The following is an 18,648-nucleotide window of genomic DNA, read 5'->3' as shown; positions in this document are numbered from 1 at the left end:
AACCACTCATCCAGGGACAGATAGGCTGCTCAGAGCTCCCTCACTCACAGTGAACAGAGAAACTTCCTTCTATCCAAGTAAGGTATGGGCAAACACAGAAAATTGTAACACAGCCCTGAATTCAGCACTAACCTGAAAACTGGACTATACTAGCTTAGAAAGGCAGGAAAACAAGTGTGTGTGTGTATATATATATATATATATATATATATATATATATATATATATATATATATATATATTTTTTTTTTCCAGAAAATAAAGCAGATACAATCAAAAACACACTTTAAATGCACAGAAATGGCTATCAAACTTGAGGGTGTAGCGTACAACAGTTAAACAGGTAATTTAAACACAAAAACGACTTTGTTAAAGTGCAGGCGGTAAAATAAGTACAGTATGTAGCTGAAACAAGCTTTTTAAATCACAGAAACTCTAGAAAATCGGCGTTTTAGGTGGAATTAGTTAAAGGTAGCATGAAAATGCAGAAAAATGATACTTAATCACTCCAAAGTCTCTCTTTTGTCTCTCTGCTGCTGTAGAACTCTGCAGGGCACCAGGCAGGAGCTTGCTGAGCTGTATACTAGCTGTATCAGGGAATGAAAAGCATTTTTATTTTTTGATCTAATTGTAAATTAATTTTAACAGTCTGTATCTGCTTTAGCTAAGGTCTATAAGCCTGTATTAGTAATTCTAGTGCATAGTTGCACTACATGTTGCCGTGTAAGTGGTCTAACTGTTGGTATTAAACCCTAGCTTTATTCTCATATACTTAGTGTATGTCAGGCTAGTTTAGCACAATTCTTTGTAGTAATGCAATTCTAGGCCAGTCAACTCAGAGCTAAGGGTCTGACAGCTGTGTTCTTAAACCTAGTATATATGATGTTAAGTCGTCTATCTCGCCTTCATTCTTGCTGGATGGGTTCGGAGCCGAACCTCGGCTCCGACTCGGCCACTCTAAAAGCTCGAGAGCTAGTTCCACCAGCTTGAGGCTCCCCTATATCCCACAATGCTAGGCGGTAACTCCTCAGATCTCGTTTGCCGCTATAGCGATCGAGGTGCTCTTCCAACTGGCTCTTCAGTTTAGCTACTTTAAAACAAAGTTAACTAAGATAGACCCCCTTTAAGTTAGTTTTTCTGTATTATTTACTTATTTAGGTAGTTTCTTTAACATTCCCTTGCAAATTCTCCCCCTTTTTTTTCCAAGAACTTTCAAGAGTTCTTCCCTTAGGCCTTTAGGCCCTGTCCCTCCCTTCCTAGTAGTTGGAGTGACTGTGTTTTCTGCAGGGAATTATTTAGTTTAATTTAGTTTAATTTAGTTTAATTTCATTTAGTGTAATCTGTGTGTGTGTGAGTGTTAGTGATTACACTATCTTCTTTAGAAATGTCTAAAGAATCGAAGGTCTCAGGCTTTAAGAAGTGTGACTCGTGCTGTCAGAAGATGTCTCTGACAGACGGTCACACTTCTTGTGTATACTGCCTGGGACCTTTGCACCTGCAGGACTCATGTGCTGTTTGCCATGGTTTCAGCCCTAGAGTCCTGCAGGAGCAAAAAAATAAGCTTATTTTAAGGGGCTTATTGAAGCCTGAGGGTCCCCTGACTCAATCTTCGGGGAAACCCTCCAAGCCTACCAGACCGTCGGCTCCTGTATCTGAGTCGTCTTAGGGGGCTTCGAAACCTGTTCGAACATCGGCTCCAGCTGGAGCCGATGATTCTCGAACACATGTTCCCACTGTTCCCTCGACTCCGGCCGGAGCCGAGGTAGTCACTGCTGAGTCGGCTCCAATAAGGCTATCGGAACCAACTTCTAGAAAGAGGTCCAGGTCACCATCTATCGGCTCCGTTCATTGTTGTCTGAACGGAGCCATAGATCTCACTCCTCTAGGTCGTCGAGACTGTCAGAACATGACCTTCAGAGGGTAGTGAGTCAACTTCTTAAGTCCGAGGCACTGGCCCAAATGCTTCAGAGCCCGACTCAACAGTCGATGGCTAATCCTGTCACTCAGAATGTTCCTCCTCTGACTCTCTTGAGTTCGGAGCCGGGGCAGCTCGGACCCGAGACTGTGGGTGCGTCGGAACCGATACCTTTGTCTTCGGTGCCGTCGTCTGCTCCGATGTCTTCTTTGGAAGAATCTCGGCGCCGGACTTCCCTCGTCGGCTCCGAGGGGGCGAGTGGCATTGGACCCTTATCTGACCCCGCTCTCCCTCTCAGTGCTTCGGCGCTGGTGAGTTCGGCTCCGACATCGACCTCAGAGCCATCACTGTCGGTGCCGAGGGAGGTTTTCAGCTTTTCGGAGCGGAGACCTCTGGCTCTGCCTGACAGGGGTGCCTTCGAGGCCAGGAGGAGCATGTTGGAACCTGGTTCAACCCCACAGTTGGCTCCATCTGCCCCTCCCTCCACGGTGCCTGCTGTGATTTCTTCTCACTCCCTCATCCCGGATCGTAGATAGCCAGCTCCTCAAGTATCCCCAGTGGGGATCTCCTCCTCTTCCGAGGCCTCTCCTGACCTGGTAGGAGAGTCCCCTAGGAAGAGGCAGTGCAAGAAGAAGCACATCGACTCCCCTGAGTCTGTCACCTCTGACACTGATTTAGAGGATTCTGAAGGTTCCCCTCGTTCCCCCTCTGAAGATGTCTCATTCGCAGACATCCTCGAAATCTTAAAACAGAGGGGGAATTGGTCAGCCCTCAACCCTTCAGAGGATGAATCAGTGTATCTTGAGGCGTTTGGCTCTCACCCTTCCACCTCCTGGGTGTCCCCTCCCTTTGACCCCCTCATGGAAGTGGTGGCGAGGAAGGTCTGGATGGCTCCTGACTCAGTGGAACCCACCCCCAGGAGACCATCAAAATTTATCACTGCCCCCAAAGACAAAGAATTCTTGACCAAAGGCATCTCTGTTGATGCTATGGTGGTGGTTGCAGCCACCAAGAAGGAGCTTGCTGATCCTTCAGTGCCTGTTCATCCTCCTAACAAGGAGTCTAGGACTATGGACAGGTACGGGAAGCGGATGCGCTCGCTGAATTACCTGTGTCATTTCACTCGTCTCCAGAGAGATTTGCTCAAGGAAGCAAGTGAAATGTTAAAGGATCCAACAGCTGCGGGTTTTCAGGATAGGATAAACTCTCAGCTAGCGACCCTCAACTCAATAGCTAACTCCTCCATGCGCCTTCTTTCATACGCGGCAGATGGGGCGAGTAGAGCTGCAGGTACAGGTGTGGCGTTACGTCAGCACTCCTGGATGCGGCTGTGTAACTTTGCGGACCCTTTCAAGGCGTCCTTCACTAACTCCCCTTTTGATGGATCATCCCTCTTTGGTCCTCAAGTGAAGGAAACCCTGATTAGGTGCGAGACTGATGGCAAGACTCTCTCTGCCGTCGGAGTCCATTTTTCTACTCCTTCTAGGCCTTACCCCAAGGGCCAGAAGGGGGGAAAGATGTGGTTCCGCAAACAACCACAAGGAGTTTCGCCTGATGCACAGAGTCGGTTCCCCCCCTAGAGGCAGAGGGGGGAACAATAATAATAGACGCCGTCCTAGAGGCAGAGGGGGCCCGCAGAATCAGGGCAGTCGAGAATCCTTCTCTGACAAGCCCTTTCAGCATCCCTGAGGTGTTGCCCGACTGTCCAGCTTCGGAGGCAGTCGGGGGAAGATTATCTCTGTACCCAGAAGCCTGGCTTTCCCTTACTCAAGACAAATGGGTACAGTCTATCATTTCCGAAGGCTACAGAATCCCTTTCTTTCGCATTCCAAAGCAGTCCAGAAAATCCCTTCCAGACGTTCCACCCAGTCAAAGGGAGTAAGCAGCATTAGAAATTTCAAAGCTGCTAGCAAAAAGAGCTATTCAACCAGTTACAACAGACCAACAAGGATCCGGAATCTACTCCAAATTCTTTTTGGTTCCAAAGAAAACAGGGGACTGGAGACCTATTTTGGATCTCAGCAACTTGAACAAGTTGGTCAAGAAAATAACATTTCGGATGGTCACGCTGCAGTCCATTCTGCCCCTTCTGGGGCGGGACAACTGGATGTGCTCTATAGATCTTCAGGATGCGTACTATCACATCAGAATGAACCGACGCTCCAGGAGATTTCTCCACTTCAGGCTGGGAACCAGTCATTTTCAGTTCAGGGCCCTGCCCTTTGGTCTCACTACAGCCCCCCGAGTGTTTACCAAATGCATGGCAGTGGTCACCTCTCAGCTGAGACAACAAGGATTCCAGGTGTTTCCATATTTAGACGACTGGCTCCTAACAGCCCCCACCAAGCATCTTCTCCTTGCCAGAGACTACACCTTACACACATGTCAAACACTAGGCATTTCAATAAATTACGAAAAGTCTGTCTTGTCGCCTTGTCATGTTATTACCTTCATAGGCGCAAATCTAGACACAGTCAACATGTCAGCCAGACTCACAGAGCAGAGAATAGCAGACATACACAGACAAGTCTCTCTTGTCTTGCAGAGCAACAAAGTCAAAGCCAGACTGATCCTGAAGGTCTTAGGGATAATGGCGGCGGCCATCCCTCTTCTACCTTTAGCTCGCTTCCATATGAGAATCTTACAATGGATGCTCTTCACGCAATGGTCTTTCCAATGACTTCCAATGTCCCATCCTATTTGGATAACACAATCGTGCAAGAATCATCTCTCTTGGTGGATCACATCTCCCCAGCTCTTCCTAGGGAGACCTTTCGTTCCTTCCCCTCCGGTTGCTACAGTGACAACGGACGCCTCCCTGATCGGGTGGGGGGGGCATTACCAGGGCAGGACGGTCCAAGGCATGTGGCAACCTTTCGAGTGCCACTTGCACATAAATGTCCTAGAGATGAGAGCAGTGCTTCTAGCGTTGCAAGCCTTACAAGACTCTCTTCCCAAGGGAACTATAGCAATTCAGACAGACAATATGTCTGTAGTGTGGTACATCAACAAACAAGGCGGAACCAGATCTTACCCCCTATGTCGACAGGCACTCAGACTGTGGCAATGGGCAATTTCTTCTCAGCGGTTTCTGTTAGCAACGCACATTCCCGGGAAGTCCAATGTGATTGCGGACAAATTGAGCAGAGCTATTCTCATGCCTCACGAGTGGTCTCTGAAGAATTCAGTGTTGGAGAAAGTTTTTCAAAAGTGGGGCCGGCCTTGCTGCGACCTTTTTGCTACTCCCCAAAACAGCAAGTGCGATGATTTCTTCACCCTCTTTCCCCAACCAGGCCACCCCAGCAGAGACGCTCTAGTCCACGATTGGCCCCGGGGACTTCTGTATGCCTTTCCACCCTTCCCACTGATATCTCAACTAATTCAGAAAGCCATCGCTCAGAAAGCTTCCATGATCCTCATTGCCCCTTACTGGCCTCGACAGGTTTGGTTCCCATTTCTTCACCGTTATCTGTTGGAGCAACCCTGGCATCTGGACCCAGTTCCAGACCTCCTGACCCATCAGTCGGGTCAGTTGCACCGCTCCCTACCTTCTCTGAACCTCACAGCGTGGTTTCTCCAATTCCAACTTTAGCCAGGCTTCCTCTAATATCTCACTCAGTTCGCGATATTTTGATAGCCTCTCATAAATCCTCCACTCGGAAGATTTATAATAGTAAGTGGAAACGTTTTTCCTGTTGGGCACAGTCAAAGGATATAGATCCTTTCACTGCTTCTATTCAGTCTGTTTTGGATTTTCTAGCCGAACTTTTCCACTCAGGTTCGTCTCCGTCCACCATCAAGGTTCAATTGGCGGCTATATCTAACTTTCATGTCGGTGTCTCAGAGTCTTCCATTATGTCTCACAAGCTCTGCAAAGCTTTTCTAAAGGGATTTTTTCTCCTCAAACCACCTATCAGGGATCCTCCTCCTCAATGGGATCTCAACTTGGTTCTGGCGTTCTTAATTCTTTCCCCCTTTGAACCCGCGGCTTCATACTCAATGAAGTTACTATCTTGGAAAACACTCTTTCTGGTAGCTATCACTTCAGCTCGAAGAGTCTCTGAACTCCATGCTCTGTGTAGTCGACCCCCTTATCTATTGTTTCATAAGGATAGGGTATCTTTACGTACTAACCCGTCCTTTTTGCCTAAGATAGCTTCACCAGCAAATTTGAATCAAACCATTGATCTTCCAGTTTTCTTCCCTAACTATTCGAACAGATCAGAACAGAGATTACACTGCTTGGACGTTCATCGCCAACTTAGGTACTATTTAGACAGGACCAAACAATCTAGGAAATCCGATCAACTGTTTGTGTCCTATGCAGAAGGTAGAATGGGACTTCCAGTTTCTAAGGTGTCTCTCTCTAGATGGCTTACTTCGTTGATTACCCTTGTTTATGAGATCAGACATCAACAGCTGCCATCCAAACCCAAGGCTCATTCGACTAGAGCTTTAGACACATCTATAGCTTTTCAAGACAGACTGCCTATTGATTCGATTTGTTCTGCAGCTACTTGGGCTTCTCCCCATACCTTCATATCTCATTATAAGTTGGACTTAGCCTCTAGAGGCCGAGCCAACTTTGGTTCCACTGTACTCAAGAGTCTGTTCCGATAGGCCACCTGGGACAAGGTGCTAGGACGGTCCCATCCAGCAAGAATCAAGCGAGATAGACAACTTAACATTTAGAAGTTATGTACCTACCATAACGCGTTCCATGTTAGTTGTCTTCTTCTCGCCTTCTTTCTTGCGTCCCACCCTCCTTCCCCCTAGCCTGGACAGACCTAGAGGAGATTGTCTTGTGACCTCTTTATCTTTCTCCCATGCTACCACCTCTATATATGCCTCTGTTAGGTTTAGGACACCTCACACTCAGCCTTATAGAGGTGGGTTACCTTTCTCCATGTTATGGAGTTTTTTCCTGCTTGGCCTAGCTTTCAAACGAGATCTGAGGAGTTACCGCCTAGCATTGTGGGATATAGGGGAGCCTCAAGCCGGTGGAACTAGCTCTCGAGCTTTTAGAGTGGCCTCGGCTCCGAACCCATCCAGCAAGAAAGAAGGCGAGAAGAAGACAACTAACATGGAACGTTATGGTAGGTACACAACTTCTAATTATTGCCTACACCTTATGATAATTTAACAACAAAATTTCCTTCTTGTCCCCATTTATTGGCTGTTGAGAATAATCACATAAATAGAATTTTGCAAAGTCTGTCCTTTTAAACTACTCACCAGGCTAAAGACCTTTGATAAAAATGCTTTATATTGAGTGTACTGATGCAACTTGTGCTGATTTTAGTATTAATAAGTGTTTTATTATAATTAGTTTACTGGTGACATAAGAAGGTTTCCAGACTAGCTGTTTCGTATTAAACTTTAAATACATAGTAAAGGTCCACCCCAACATTACCCTGAAACTGAACTCCAAGCAGTTATAGTTTCATCCTGCCCCTGAAGTCATTCCTATCTGTTTCATGTACCAGAACTTTCCCGTAACTTCTCTAGACAGCCTAATTGAGATGGGTACCTTAAGACAGTGTAAGAATTGTCTCTTTTTGACAGTCATCTATTACTCAAACAGCATAAAACAGCATGTGAGAGATGTACATATATTATCCTTGGAGGCAAAAATCTCCCACACAGTAAACTCATACACCAGAAATCATCAGTAATACACCATACGTCACACCTCTCCAAAGCCATCACAGTACACATAATTCTTCATATGCTGAGGTTCTAAAGATTAACTTGCCTGAGCCTTAAAGATCTTCAGAACACAATACAGTCACAAAGGACACTCACCAAATTAAACCTACTTGCTCACATAACACTAAGAGTCCCAAAATCACAGATGCTCTACTCATAAAGCAGGCACTGATCCAACCAAACTGTCTTGTTATAGGTGACTCCACTGTAAGACATACAGATGTACCTCTTACCATGCTGAGCAAGGAAAGATTGATGGTTAATTGTTTGTCTGGTGCCAGGATCTGTCAGATCATGCATGCACTCAAGTCTATGAACAACAAGTACCAGTATGACTCTGTCATAGTTCATGCTGGTGTCAGTGGCTTGTGGTGTACCTTCCCAGGCTGTGTGAAGAGAGACATGATAGAGCTCTCAGACTGGGTGTCCAAGGCAGCTATGAGCCTAACATTGAGCAGTATTCTACCTTCTCCAAGGATTATGTTGCAATATGAGTAAAAAAAATCATTGAAAGGGATTCCAGTATTTGTCAGCCTGGGAAGATAGGATCGATAACACCTCACTACTTCACCAGGGATGGCCTACATCTGTCCTCACTAGGGTTTGGATTATTGGCAAAGACATTGTCCACTCCCATAGTGCCTGTTTTAGGCAATGCCAATCTGATAATCCTACCAACATAACAAAACAAGCAAAGGAAAATATGAAGGTGTTAATCAATGCTGGGAGCCTAAAAAAACTCCACTCCCTAGAAGCCCTTCTCGCCCTGGAGGACATTGACATCTGTGTAGTGACTGAGACATGTTTAAAATAAAGGAGAGCACTCCCAACTGTGCGGGGTTATTGCATCTTCCACATGTTTAGACTAGCTACTGCACAGAAGGAGAAAAAAAGGTGGTAAAGTAGTAGCATGATGTACTAGAGCTTTTTCATGTCCAAACAACCATCAGAAAGGTCTCATATCATATACTAGCTAGCTATAGAACTCTCTCTATGTTGCAAGAAATTCATGGCACCTATCTACAGGAACTAGAATCACTCCGTGTTAAACCTAATACCATTTTCCTTGCTGATCTAAACTATCCAACTATAGACTGGAAAACATGCACCACTACCAGTGCCACAAGCACAGGGATTCCTGGACCTTATAAATACAGATGCCCTGAAACAATTAGTAAGGAGTACCCACTAGGGGGAATAACATCTTGGATCTTGTCCTTAGTAATATGTGACTATCTTGCACCATTCCTTACATATATTCATCATTTATTAGGTCTGACCGTAAAGCAGTCTCCTCCAAAATAAAATTGAAAACAGAGATCCCTTCCACTCAAGGTACCTTTAAGAATTTTTTTTTTATGACAAAGTGCCTACTCCTAAGTGATACACTGGCAACTTTCAATCCCCACCAAATCCAGTTAACTTCACTGAATAAGCAGAAATGTACGCTACCACCACACTATACCAGCATGTAAGCAGCTGCAGAGATGCAGTTGTACCCTGTAGGAGCAAGAGCAGGGCAAACTCCAGAAGCAAACCCATGCGGTACAACAATAGTATCAACAAGCTTTACAACAAAAGGAAAAGAATTTTGACCAAAAGTAAGAAGACTAATTCTAAGAACTTAATAGCCCTTGTCACTGAAATAAACAACTCAGGAGCCTTATAAAATCCATCAAAGCCAGGTTTAAGGGTAAAATAACTACCCAAGCCAAAGACAGTCACAAGGCTTTTTTTAGTTATGTTTGTAATATCAAAAGCACAAAGCAGCAATTACACTGAACTGATTATGAATGATGTTACCTACCCTGAGGCTGAAGATATAGTGAATCTACTGGCCAATGAACTTAGCTTTAACTTTACCCCTCTTTCCCGTCAGTCTGTCCCTCATGACTTACCTGAAATCACACAAGACCAAGTCCTGAAAGTGGTATCAAAATCTAAAAATACTGCATCAGTGGGTTCTTACAGTATCCCTGGATGATTGTTAAATAGCAGGAAACATGATTTAGCCACAACCCTAATAACGCTATTTAGTCTCAGTCTTCATACAAGTTTTGTACCAGGTGAATGGAGAACAGCTGCAGTCATTCCTCTGCATAAGGGAAGACCTTCAACAGACACAGGCAGTTACAGACCCATGTCTGACCAGCCTGATATGCAAAGCTATGAAAGTACTTACGCAACTAATCAGTCAGGACATATGGAACCTCCAAACACTAGACCCATTTCAGTTTGGATCCATTAAGGCAGGTAATGCTTACTTATCTTGGTGGATTTTTTTGAAAAAAATCACCAAAGCAATGGATGAAGGCAAAATGGTACACATTGTATACCTCGACATGGCCAAAGCTTTTGACACAATTCCCTACTAATGCATAATAATAAAGCTAAATAAACTGAGAATAAACCCCAGTGTAACCTGCTGATTTGCCAGTTGACTTACAGATAGGACACAGGAAATTAAAATAGTGGAAGTTACCTCCACAAAGAAGCCAGTCACCAGAGGAAGTCCCTCAGAGTTCTGTGCTGGGACTTCTGTTGTTTTGCATCTACTTTTCTGAAGTAAAAGCCAATACCAAAGGGCTCTGGCTGACTAGGTTTGCAGATGACTGCAAGCTAGGAGTGGTCACTGAATCCCCAAATGACCTTGCCATCCAACAGGAAGATTTGTCCCGAATAAACAACTGGTACTAAAATCATGGACTGAAACTAAATGCCAAAAAATGCATTATTGTATCCTTTAGGAAGTTATATACCCCAAAGAACAACCACATTGACAATACCCCAGGAAACAACCACATTGACGATATGCCCCTAAGAGTTATTTATTTATTTATTTACTGCCTTTTACCAGGAGAGTCTGACTGGGCAGCAAATCCCATTTTCAGTGAAGGCCCAAGGAGAAAAGCTCCAGTATACACACTCAGTTACATAATGTAAACATTTTGTTATATAATATAAGCATATAATTTAATATACAGACATTTTTGGTAGACTCAGTACAGTATAGTCATAGCTGGGATAATAGAACAATATTTAGACATGTAGGATTGTGATAACTGCAGTGCTATAAACATCTTTAACATTGAAACTGCATTAGCAGTAGAAGCTTAAACATCTATTGTATTGAGCTGCAGGTAGGGTTCGCATCCAGATCAAAAGAGGTCATTGTACCCCTCTACTCATCACTCATCAGACCCATCATAGAATACAACGCCCCATTTGGGATGTACCTTACAAGACACCTGCAACAGCTGGAAAGACCACAGACGTACCTCACCAAGAGAATCACTGGCCTCAAACAGATGCCCTATGCAGCTCGACTGAAGAAATTACAGCTGTACTCTGTTGCATACTGTCTACTCAGAGGTGATCTCTGCCTGACATACAAGGCCATGTTCAACACGGAATTGATGGACATGCTCCAGCTAAAGAAAACCTTATCCCCGCGAGCCACACGCTCTAGGGATCTAAATCTCACCACAACAATAAATAGAACGTGCTGAAGGGATAGATTCCTGTCCCAGAGACTTCCCATGCTTTGGAACAAGATCCCAATCTACATCAGGCAGAGCTCCTCACTAACACTCTTCAAAAGAAATCTTGACAAGTGGATGGAAAACAGAAAGTTTACGTCTGGGATCACTTCAGTGCTCTGCTGGACAGAGGAACAGGGAACTAATCTAAGGGGGCGGCGAAAGCCAACACATTCTGGCTAGGCTTATAAATGCCTTCGGGCAGATAGCCTAGTACCTACCTATGAGGGTGGATATTCATGTAAGTTCAAAAATTACAAGTGGTTATAGGAGCAGAAATAGTAGTATGGGAAGAAGGAAACAGGTGGATAATAAAAAAGAGGTAAGTGGATAATAGAATTAGTTAAGGAGAAACTGGTATATCAATGGAATAAAACTAAATATGGTAGAGAGACATCTAAAGAAAGCATAAGGCAGAGGTACTGCTGCAGAGGTAAGGGAATTGAATATAAGGGGTAGAGCTGTTGGTATGGAGATTTAGAAAAAAAAAAACGTGTGGATGGGAGTTGTAAGAGGGGAGTGAGATAAGAGAAGTATTAGAGAGTTAGTAAGATTGGTGCAGTGTGTTAATATGGTGAAAGGAGAAGGTAGTGCAAGTTTAGATAAGAGGGATGGGTAGATGAAATGAAGGCAATACAAGTAAAGATAGGAGAAATGGTGAGAGGAGTAGTCAAGAGATGAGATAGTGGGGATTGGACCCAGTTGTTCAGTATTTGGGAACTTACGTGGACAGTGACCTAGCCTTTGATCAATATGTGTGAAAGTAATTCTATAATGCACAGCTTATAAATAAAGAGATTGTGTCTAGATTTGAGGATATCATTGTCCCCCTTTAGTCAGCCCACATTATGGTAGTCACTGAATGTAATGCCCCCTTTGGCATGTATGTGTCTAGACAGATGTGACAACTGGAATGCCCACAGAGATTCCTAACTAAAAGGATACAAGGCCTAAAAAACATGGCCTACATGGACCAACTTAAAGCCCTGTCACTATACTCTGTATCATACAGACTTCTAAGAGGTGACCTGTGTCTAGCATACAAGGCATCCTCCAAGCCAATAGTGATGGGTTTACTTCACATCAGCAAGTCAGATGGCATCAGAAATACTCAGTCTAGCGATCTAAGCCTCTTCTGCAAAGTCAACAGAATGGTTTGGAGGGATGGGTATATCTCACAGAGGATACAGCTGCCCTGAAACAGGCTCCCCATCCCCATAAAACAAAATTCATACCTGTCCATATTCAAGCACAAGTTCGATATGTGGATGGGAAACAGAAAATATACCTCAGGACTGCCCCTATACTACTGATGGACAGAGGCAGCTCCTAAGTGCTTTATTCCATGCATGGGTCCCGTCAAATTATCTTTGGCATGATCCCAGTTACTCTCATTAGTGGTAATATATAATTATGAACCATAGGATGGGATAAGGCCAGTCTCTAACCAAATGGGGTAGGTTAATTTGAGCACCAAAAGGGAAATTGGCTAGGCTTAAAATAGCCTGCAAGAGCAGTTAGCCTAGTACAAAACTATGAACCTATAATATATATATTATTTATTAATTATACCTATTTATAGAGTTCTGCAGCCTCTCATACCAGTACACAATCTTATACAAGTGCACCGAAAGCAGTAATGGAGGTTTGCTTATGTTAGTCCCTGCTTCTGCTGTACTTTAGATACAGGAAAATCTGCATGCTGCATGCATGTTGTTCTTTTGTCACTGGAAAAAAAAAAAAACACTTAGCCCTGCCAAGGTAGTCACAGGAGATGCTCATAACTAAAATACCAAACTTCACAAAGGAGTTCCTTGCTGCCAGACTAAAAATTATTCAAGGAGGACACCAGGGGGTCTTTGTTATGATAACTCTTAGCATCACTTTAGTTCCATTCCACTGGACCTTCTTTCTCCTCTTTGTATATCTCAGATTTTTTTATCTCCTTTCCTCTTTGCCTTTCAGAGCTAAGATAGCATCTCTCCCTGCTAAAGTTACCTCTTCAGTGAAACAGAAAAATGGAAAAAAGTCCTCTATGTGCATATCTGATAAAGATATTTTTCAGATGTCTTTTTCTTTTGCTATTGTCAAGGATCATACTCCATTTTACCATTTCCTTCCTTTCCTTTAGGCCACCAGGACTGTATCAAGGTGGGGAGAATGTTGGCATTCTGCACTCCCAGTGCAATTACTGTGGATGCTGTAATGGTCAGGCTGCACTAGCCATATCATGATTTTGACCCCTTGACTTGAAAGTTTAGCTTTAAGCTTCCTAGCACATGCAATAAATTGAGAAGAAACACAGACAGATTGATACTTGCAGTAGCATGTCATTTCCACCTCCTTTGCTTTTGGGCGTTTCACATACATTTTTACTACTGTATTAAGACTGAAAGAAACATTTCATTCACCAAGGATATTAGAGTTACATGATCTCTGTAATTTCTGATCATCTGCAAATTTTTCAGGCAATTCTATATGTGCTTTCCTTCCTCAAACTGACCTACAGTTTCTCCCTCTTAGCTTTCATTCTACCCTTTAGCTGAGATTACATGTGGCTTAACTTCATGTTATATATATTTATAAATTAAATATGCATTCTTGAGCTGCTTTACTCCCTAGTGTAACTTCAGTTGTAAAAAAAAATGTGATCTTGATGGTAAGTATAGTATTGTTACTACATCATTTAAAGGCAGCCTCTGCAGTGAACTACCGGGAAAGAAGCCACAGCACTTTTGTAACTAGGTACCTGTATTTTGTTTTACAAGACTACTTTGTATTATACCGCTGTCTTATGTTTGTGTACAACTCTTGAATTGTTCTTCTAGGGTGGTGAGTAAAAATGTGTCTATTGGGATTACTGTAATTGTATTTAACCCAGTAATCAAAAGACAGGTGGTCTTAAAAAAATTACCTCGATTAAATGGGTCTATATTACGTTATCGAATCCCAGTAATATCGAACACCAGAAGACCGGCATGTAAAGTGCGAACTACGATAACGGCAAACATACAAAACCGCGAAACATGAAATGTCGAAGTGTGATGATTGACCCATCTGTGGTATAGCTCCGTAAGGTAAGTGTGCGATAGTTACGGACCTTAGGGTTAGGGTGCGGGTTAAGGTAAGTGCATAGATCGGCAATGTATGTAAGGTTTAGTGTACAGTTAGAAGTAGGGTTTTGTTAACTGTATGTGTGTGGATTATTTGTTTTGTTTGGGTATATGCCTGTAGGGTAAATGTGCGATAGTTACAGACCTTAGGGCTAGGGTGCGGGTTAAGGTAAGTGCATAGTTAGTAATGTATGTAAGGTGTAGTGTAGTGTTAGAAGTAGGGTTTGGTTTGTGTATGTATGTGTTTTATTTATTATGTTTGGGTATGTAGTATGTAGCGCGCTGTGGTGTTGGCCGACTATGACGGTTCGAGATTTGAAAATTCGCGGTTTAGGGGGTTCAACGTACTTGCGATTTGGGTTTTGTGTGTCGGTGTTGTGGTGGTCGATGTTACCGGGATTCGATAACGTATTATAGACCGGATTAAACATTTAGTTCATAGTAAGTCCTAAGTGTTAGAAGTGAATGGTGACTAGGCAAGGGGTTCCCATATTATAGCAAGTACATTATTTTTATTTATTGTCTGAGATGCTGCCTATGAATACAGACTTTTGAATGTTTTATTATGTTACATAAATGATGTGCATTTGATATCAAGCAATAACATCTTGCAACTTAATTGGAATACTTGTGTGTAATCACTTCACTGGTATTCATATATTTTTTTTATTTTGTTTTTTGTTGTATAGCAACTGTCGGAAGCAGCACAGTTGTATGAGAAAGGGCAGTATTATGACAAAGCAGCATCAGTTTATATCCGCTGTAAAAATTGGTAAGTATGTGTGATGTGCATTTGGTGTAAGAATCTTAATTTTAAACTGCTGAGAAAAATGGATGTTTTATTTATATTTCTGGAGTTTTGGCTTGTCGCCGAGATTTAACTAGCATACTGTTGAAACCACTGACATTATTTCCCCTGTTTCTGTCTCTCCTGAACAGCTAAACTAAGAGTATTGGACCCAGGAGGCGGCATCAGATAGCTATAGATTTCTGAGCAGTCTAATAAAGTCCACCTGTTCCAGTCTAGCTCTTCATTTGAATGCTTATTACAAACGTAAATACAAATAAGTTAAAAAACTAGGAGCAGTGTCACCCATCCTGAGGGAAATTAAGTTGTTCAAGGTGTATTAAAGTTTAATATCTGAAACTATGCTTGTTTAGTCAGAATGATCAGAAGTGTAAACATGTTTTTCTATGGGCAATAAAAAGTGAAAGATAATTTTATTGTTGTTCTGAGCCTGCATTGAAAGAAATATTTTCGTTAAATGGTTGGCAGGCCTAGGTATAACAAGAGTGTACTTACCTGTAAGAGGAGTATGATTGCCCAAATTCTAGTAATTTTTATAACCTTAAAAGTCCTGCTTTTGTTTGCTCTTTAAGATAGAGGCTTTATGTGCTGATTATGAAAGGGGCTTCAAAGTTCATACCTTATTTTTTTTTTTTGTAGATGCAAAGGGAAAAGGGCATCATTTACCAGGCTATGTTCTTCTTTTTTCGGCTGCTCCCGTTAGGGGTCACCACAGCAGATCAACTGTTTCCATTACTTCCTGTCCTCTGCATCTTGCTCTGTCACACCAAAAACCTGCATGTCCTCTCTCACCACATCCATAAACCTTATCTTAGGCCTTTCTCTTTTCCTATTACCTGGCAGCTTCATCCTTAGCATCTTTTTCCCAATATACTCTGCATCCCTCCTCAGCACATGTCCAAACCAACGTAATCTTGCCTCTCTGACTTTGTCTCCAAACCTTCCAACCTGGGCTGACCCTCTAATATACTTATTCCTAATCCTGTCCATCCTTGTCACACCTAGTGCAAATCTTAACATCTTCAACTCTGCCACGTTAAGCTCTGACTTCTGTCTTTTTTTCAGTGCCACTGTCTCCAGCCCATATAACATAGCTGGTCTCACTACCCTCTTGTAGACCTTCTCTTTCACTCTTACCAGTACTTGTCTGTCACAAATCACTCCTGACACTCTTCTCCACCCACTTCATCCTGCCTGTACTCTCTTCTTCACCTCTCTTCCACACTCACAATTACTCTGAACTGTTGATCCCAAGTATTTAAACTCATCCACCTTCGCCACCTCTACTCCCTGCATCCTTACCATTCCTCTATCCTCCTTCTCATTCACACACATATATTCTGTCTTAGTCCTGCTGACCTTCATTCCTCTTCCCTCTAGAGCATATTTTCACCTCTCCAGGGTCTCCTCCACCTGTTCCCTACTCTCACTACAGATCACAATGTCATCTGCAAAAATCATAGTCCACAGGGACTCCTGTCTGATCTCGTCTGTCAACCTGTCCATCACCATTGCAAATAAGAAAGGACTCAAAGTTGATCCTTGATGTAATCCCACCTCCACCTTAAACGCATCTGTCACTCCCACCGCAGACCTCACTGCTGTCACACTACCCTCGTACATATCCTGTACCACTCTTACATACTTCTCTGACACTCCCGACTTCCTCATACAATACCAAAACTCCTCTCTAGGCACCCTGTCATATGCTTTCTCTAAATCCACAAAGACACAATGCAACTCCTTCTGACCTTCTCTGTACTTCTCCAGGCTATGTTAAATATTAAAACTAAAATTTTTGCCTATTGCCTGAGGTTGACTATCTTTTGTAATTTCATGGCCAAAGTCTGCCTATTTTAGGGTTTTGTCAAGGAGTGAAAATGATGATCCAGTTTTCTGTGATGCAGTGTTGGTAAGGTGATCTGCAGTACTGCAGTCCTTTTTTGTTATTGTGTTTTAAACGTCTGAACATCCTAAGGTCAGGGAAAATAAATAAGGTGACAAAATTGATTTCTATTGTGACTTACGCAAAACTTTGCCATTTTAGTGATCTCTGTAATCCAAGTAGATGTGTTCTCCTGTTTCTGGAAATAGGATAGGGCCCAGTTCTGAGTCCTGTCTTACATCACCGGTAACTTTTTCTTTCATAATTGGTATCTGTGACTCAGACCTTTTGAGGTCTGTTAGACAAGCAGTTAGCTATCCACAACGCATTATATCAATTTACAAACCTCCCTAAGTATTGTCAAAGACCTTGGCCAGTTACATATATGCTGTTTTTACTGCATAATTGTTATCCACTGCTCCTGTGAATTTTTCAAAGAAATTAATCAGATGAAAGAGGCAGGAACTGCTGTTGACAAAACTAGAAAGATGAGCATCTGGGTTTACGAAATTTTCAATGTTCAGACTACTGAGATCTGAGGTAATGCATTCTGTACCTTTACATAAGAGGCTAGGGAGACATAATAGGTCTGTAGTTGATGTTGTGGGTGCTTAAGCCACGCATTTGTAATGCCATTACAGTAGGTGATTTCCTGACTTTGGGAATATTGTATGGTGATAAACTTGTTTTGTGGGTGTTTATTTAATTATGCAATCTATCATAATTGTTGGGATCAGGACAGTTTGACCCCAATGAATTTGGGTACACTTTCATATTAAAATTTACACTGTGATGTTGTCCTATCTTGCCTTCATTCTAAATAGGTTGGGTTCGGATCCGATCCTCAGATCCATCTCGGCCTTTATATTCAAGCTTGAGATCTTCTGCCAGCTCGTGGCTAAACCCTATCCCAGCATGCACTAGAACCTTCCCCAGATCTCATTTGCCGCTAAGCAAGATCGGGTGCTCATTCTGCTAGCTCTGGCTAAGTATTTCCTTTATTGTTCTAACATTAAGAAAGTGAATTTTTTGTTTGTTATTTAACTTTTTGAAGTTATTGCTTAGTGTGTAATCCTTTTCCATTTTTTGTGGCTGTGTTTTTTGCTGTTGGCTGTCGTCTTTCATTTGGGCTTGTTATCCCTTCCTGGCTTCTTTTTATTCTTCCTAACACCTTAAAACAGTTTGTTTTAATTAGAGAACTGTTTTACTCTTAGCCCGTTTAAGTTAGGGGGCTTTCTTTACCCTTGTTTTCTGTTTCCCAGGCATAACCCGTTTAAGTTAGAGGGCTGTGCCTCCCTTTTTCTCTCTCTCTCTCTTACTGTAATTTGACCCTTTTTAGTTTATAGGGTCTAGTTTAAAAAAAATATATATATTATTTTCTGTTCTGGCTTATTACTTCCTTGTTTTTGCTGTAAAAGATGTCTAGTAAGGATTCGAAACCTTTACACTTCAAAAAGTGTGAAGCCTGTGGTAAAAAGATACCCTTAAATGATAGACACACTCTTTGTGTATATTGTCTTGGAGCCGTCCATCTTCAGGAGTCTTGCTCAGTTTGTCATGCTTTCAATCAAAGAGCGCTCCTGGAGAGGAAAAACAAATTGATATCAAAAAGATTATTGAAAAACCCCTTCTCAGAGGGTTTAGAAGAAGGTCCAGGATTATCTAAAAAGGACAAGTCT

The 18,648-nt window shown here is 42.5% G+C and overlaps 1 protein-coding gene across 1 annotated transcript in view; it reads left to right on the top strand.

Annotated features, from left to right (window-relative positions):
* The window catches only part of WDR19 (WD repeat domain 19), a 3,663,919-nt gene that overhangs the window by 2,054,655 nt on the left and 1,590,616 nt on the right, over positions 1-18,648 (top strand). Inside the window, exon 23 of the mRNA XM_044062937.1 lies at positions 14,966-15,048. Within this exon, the coding sequence (XP_043918872.1) occupies positions 14,966-15,048 (83 nt within the window). The remainder of the gene's footprint in view (positions 1-14,965; positions 15,049-18,648) is intronic.

Source organism: Protopterus annectens, chromosome 2.part1 (genome assembly GCF_019279795.1).
Source record: "Protopterus annectens isolate FY-2018-M chromosome 2.part1, PAN1.0, whole genome shotgun sequence".
Taxonomy (NCBI): domain Eukaryota; kingdom Metazoa; phylum Chordata; order Ceratodontiformes; family Protopteridae; genus Protopterus; species Protopterus annectens.
Note: the sequence above shows the minus strand (reverse complement) of the source record. Positions and strands in the feature narration are given on the sequence as shown.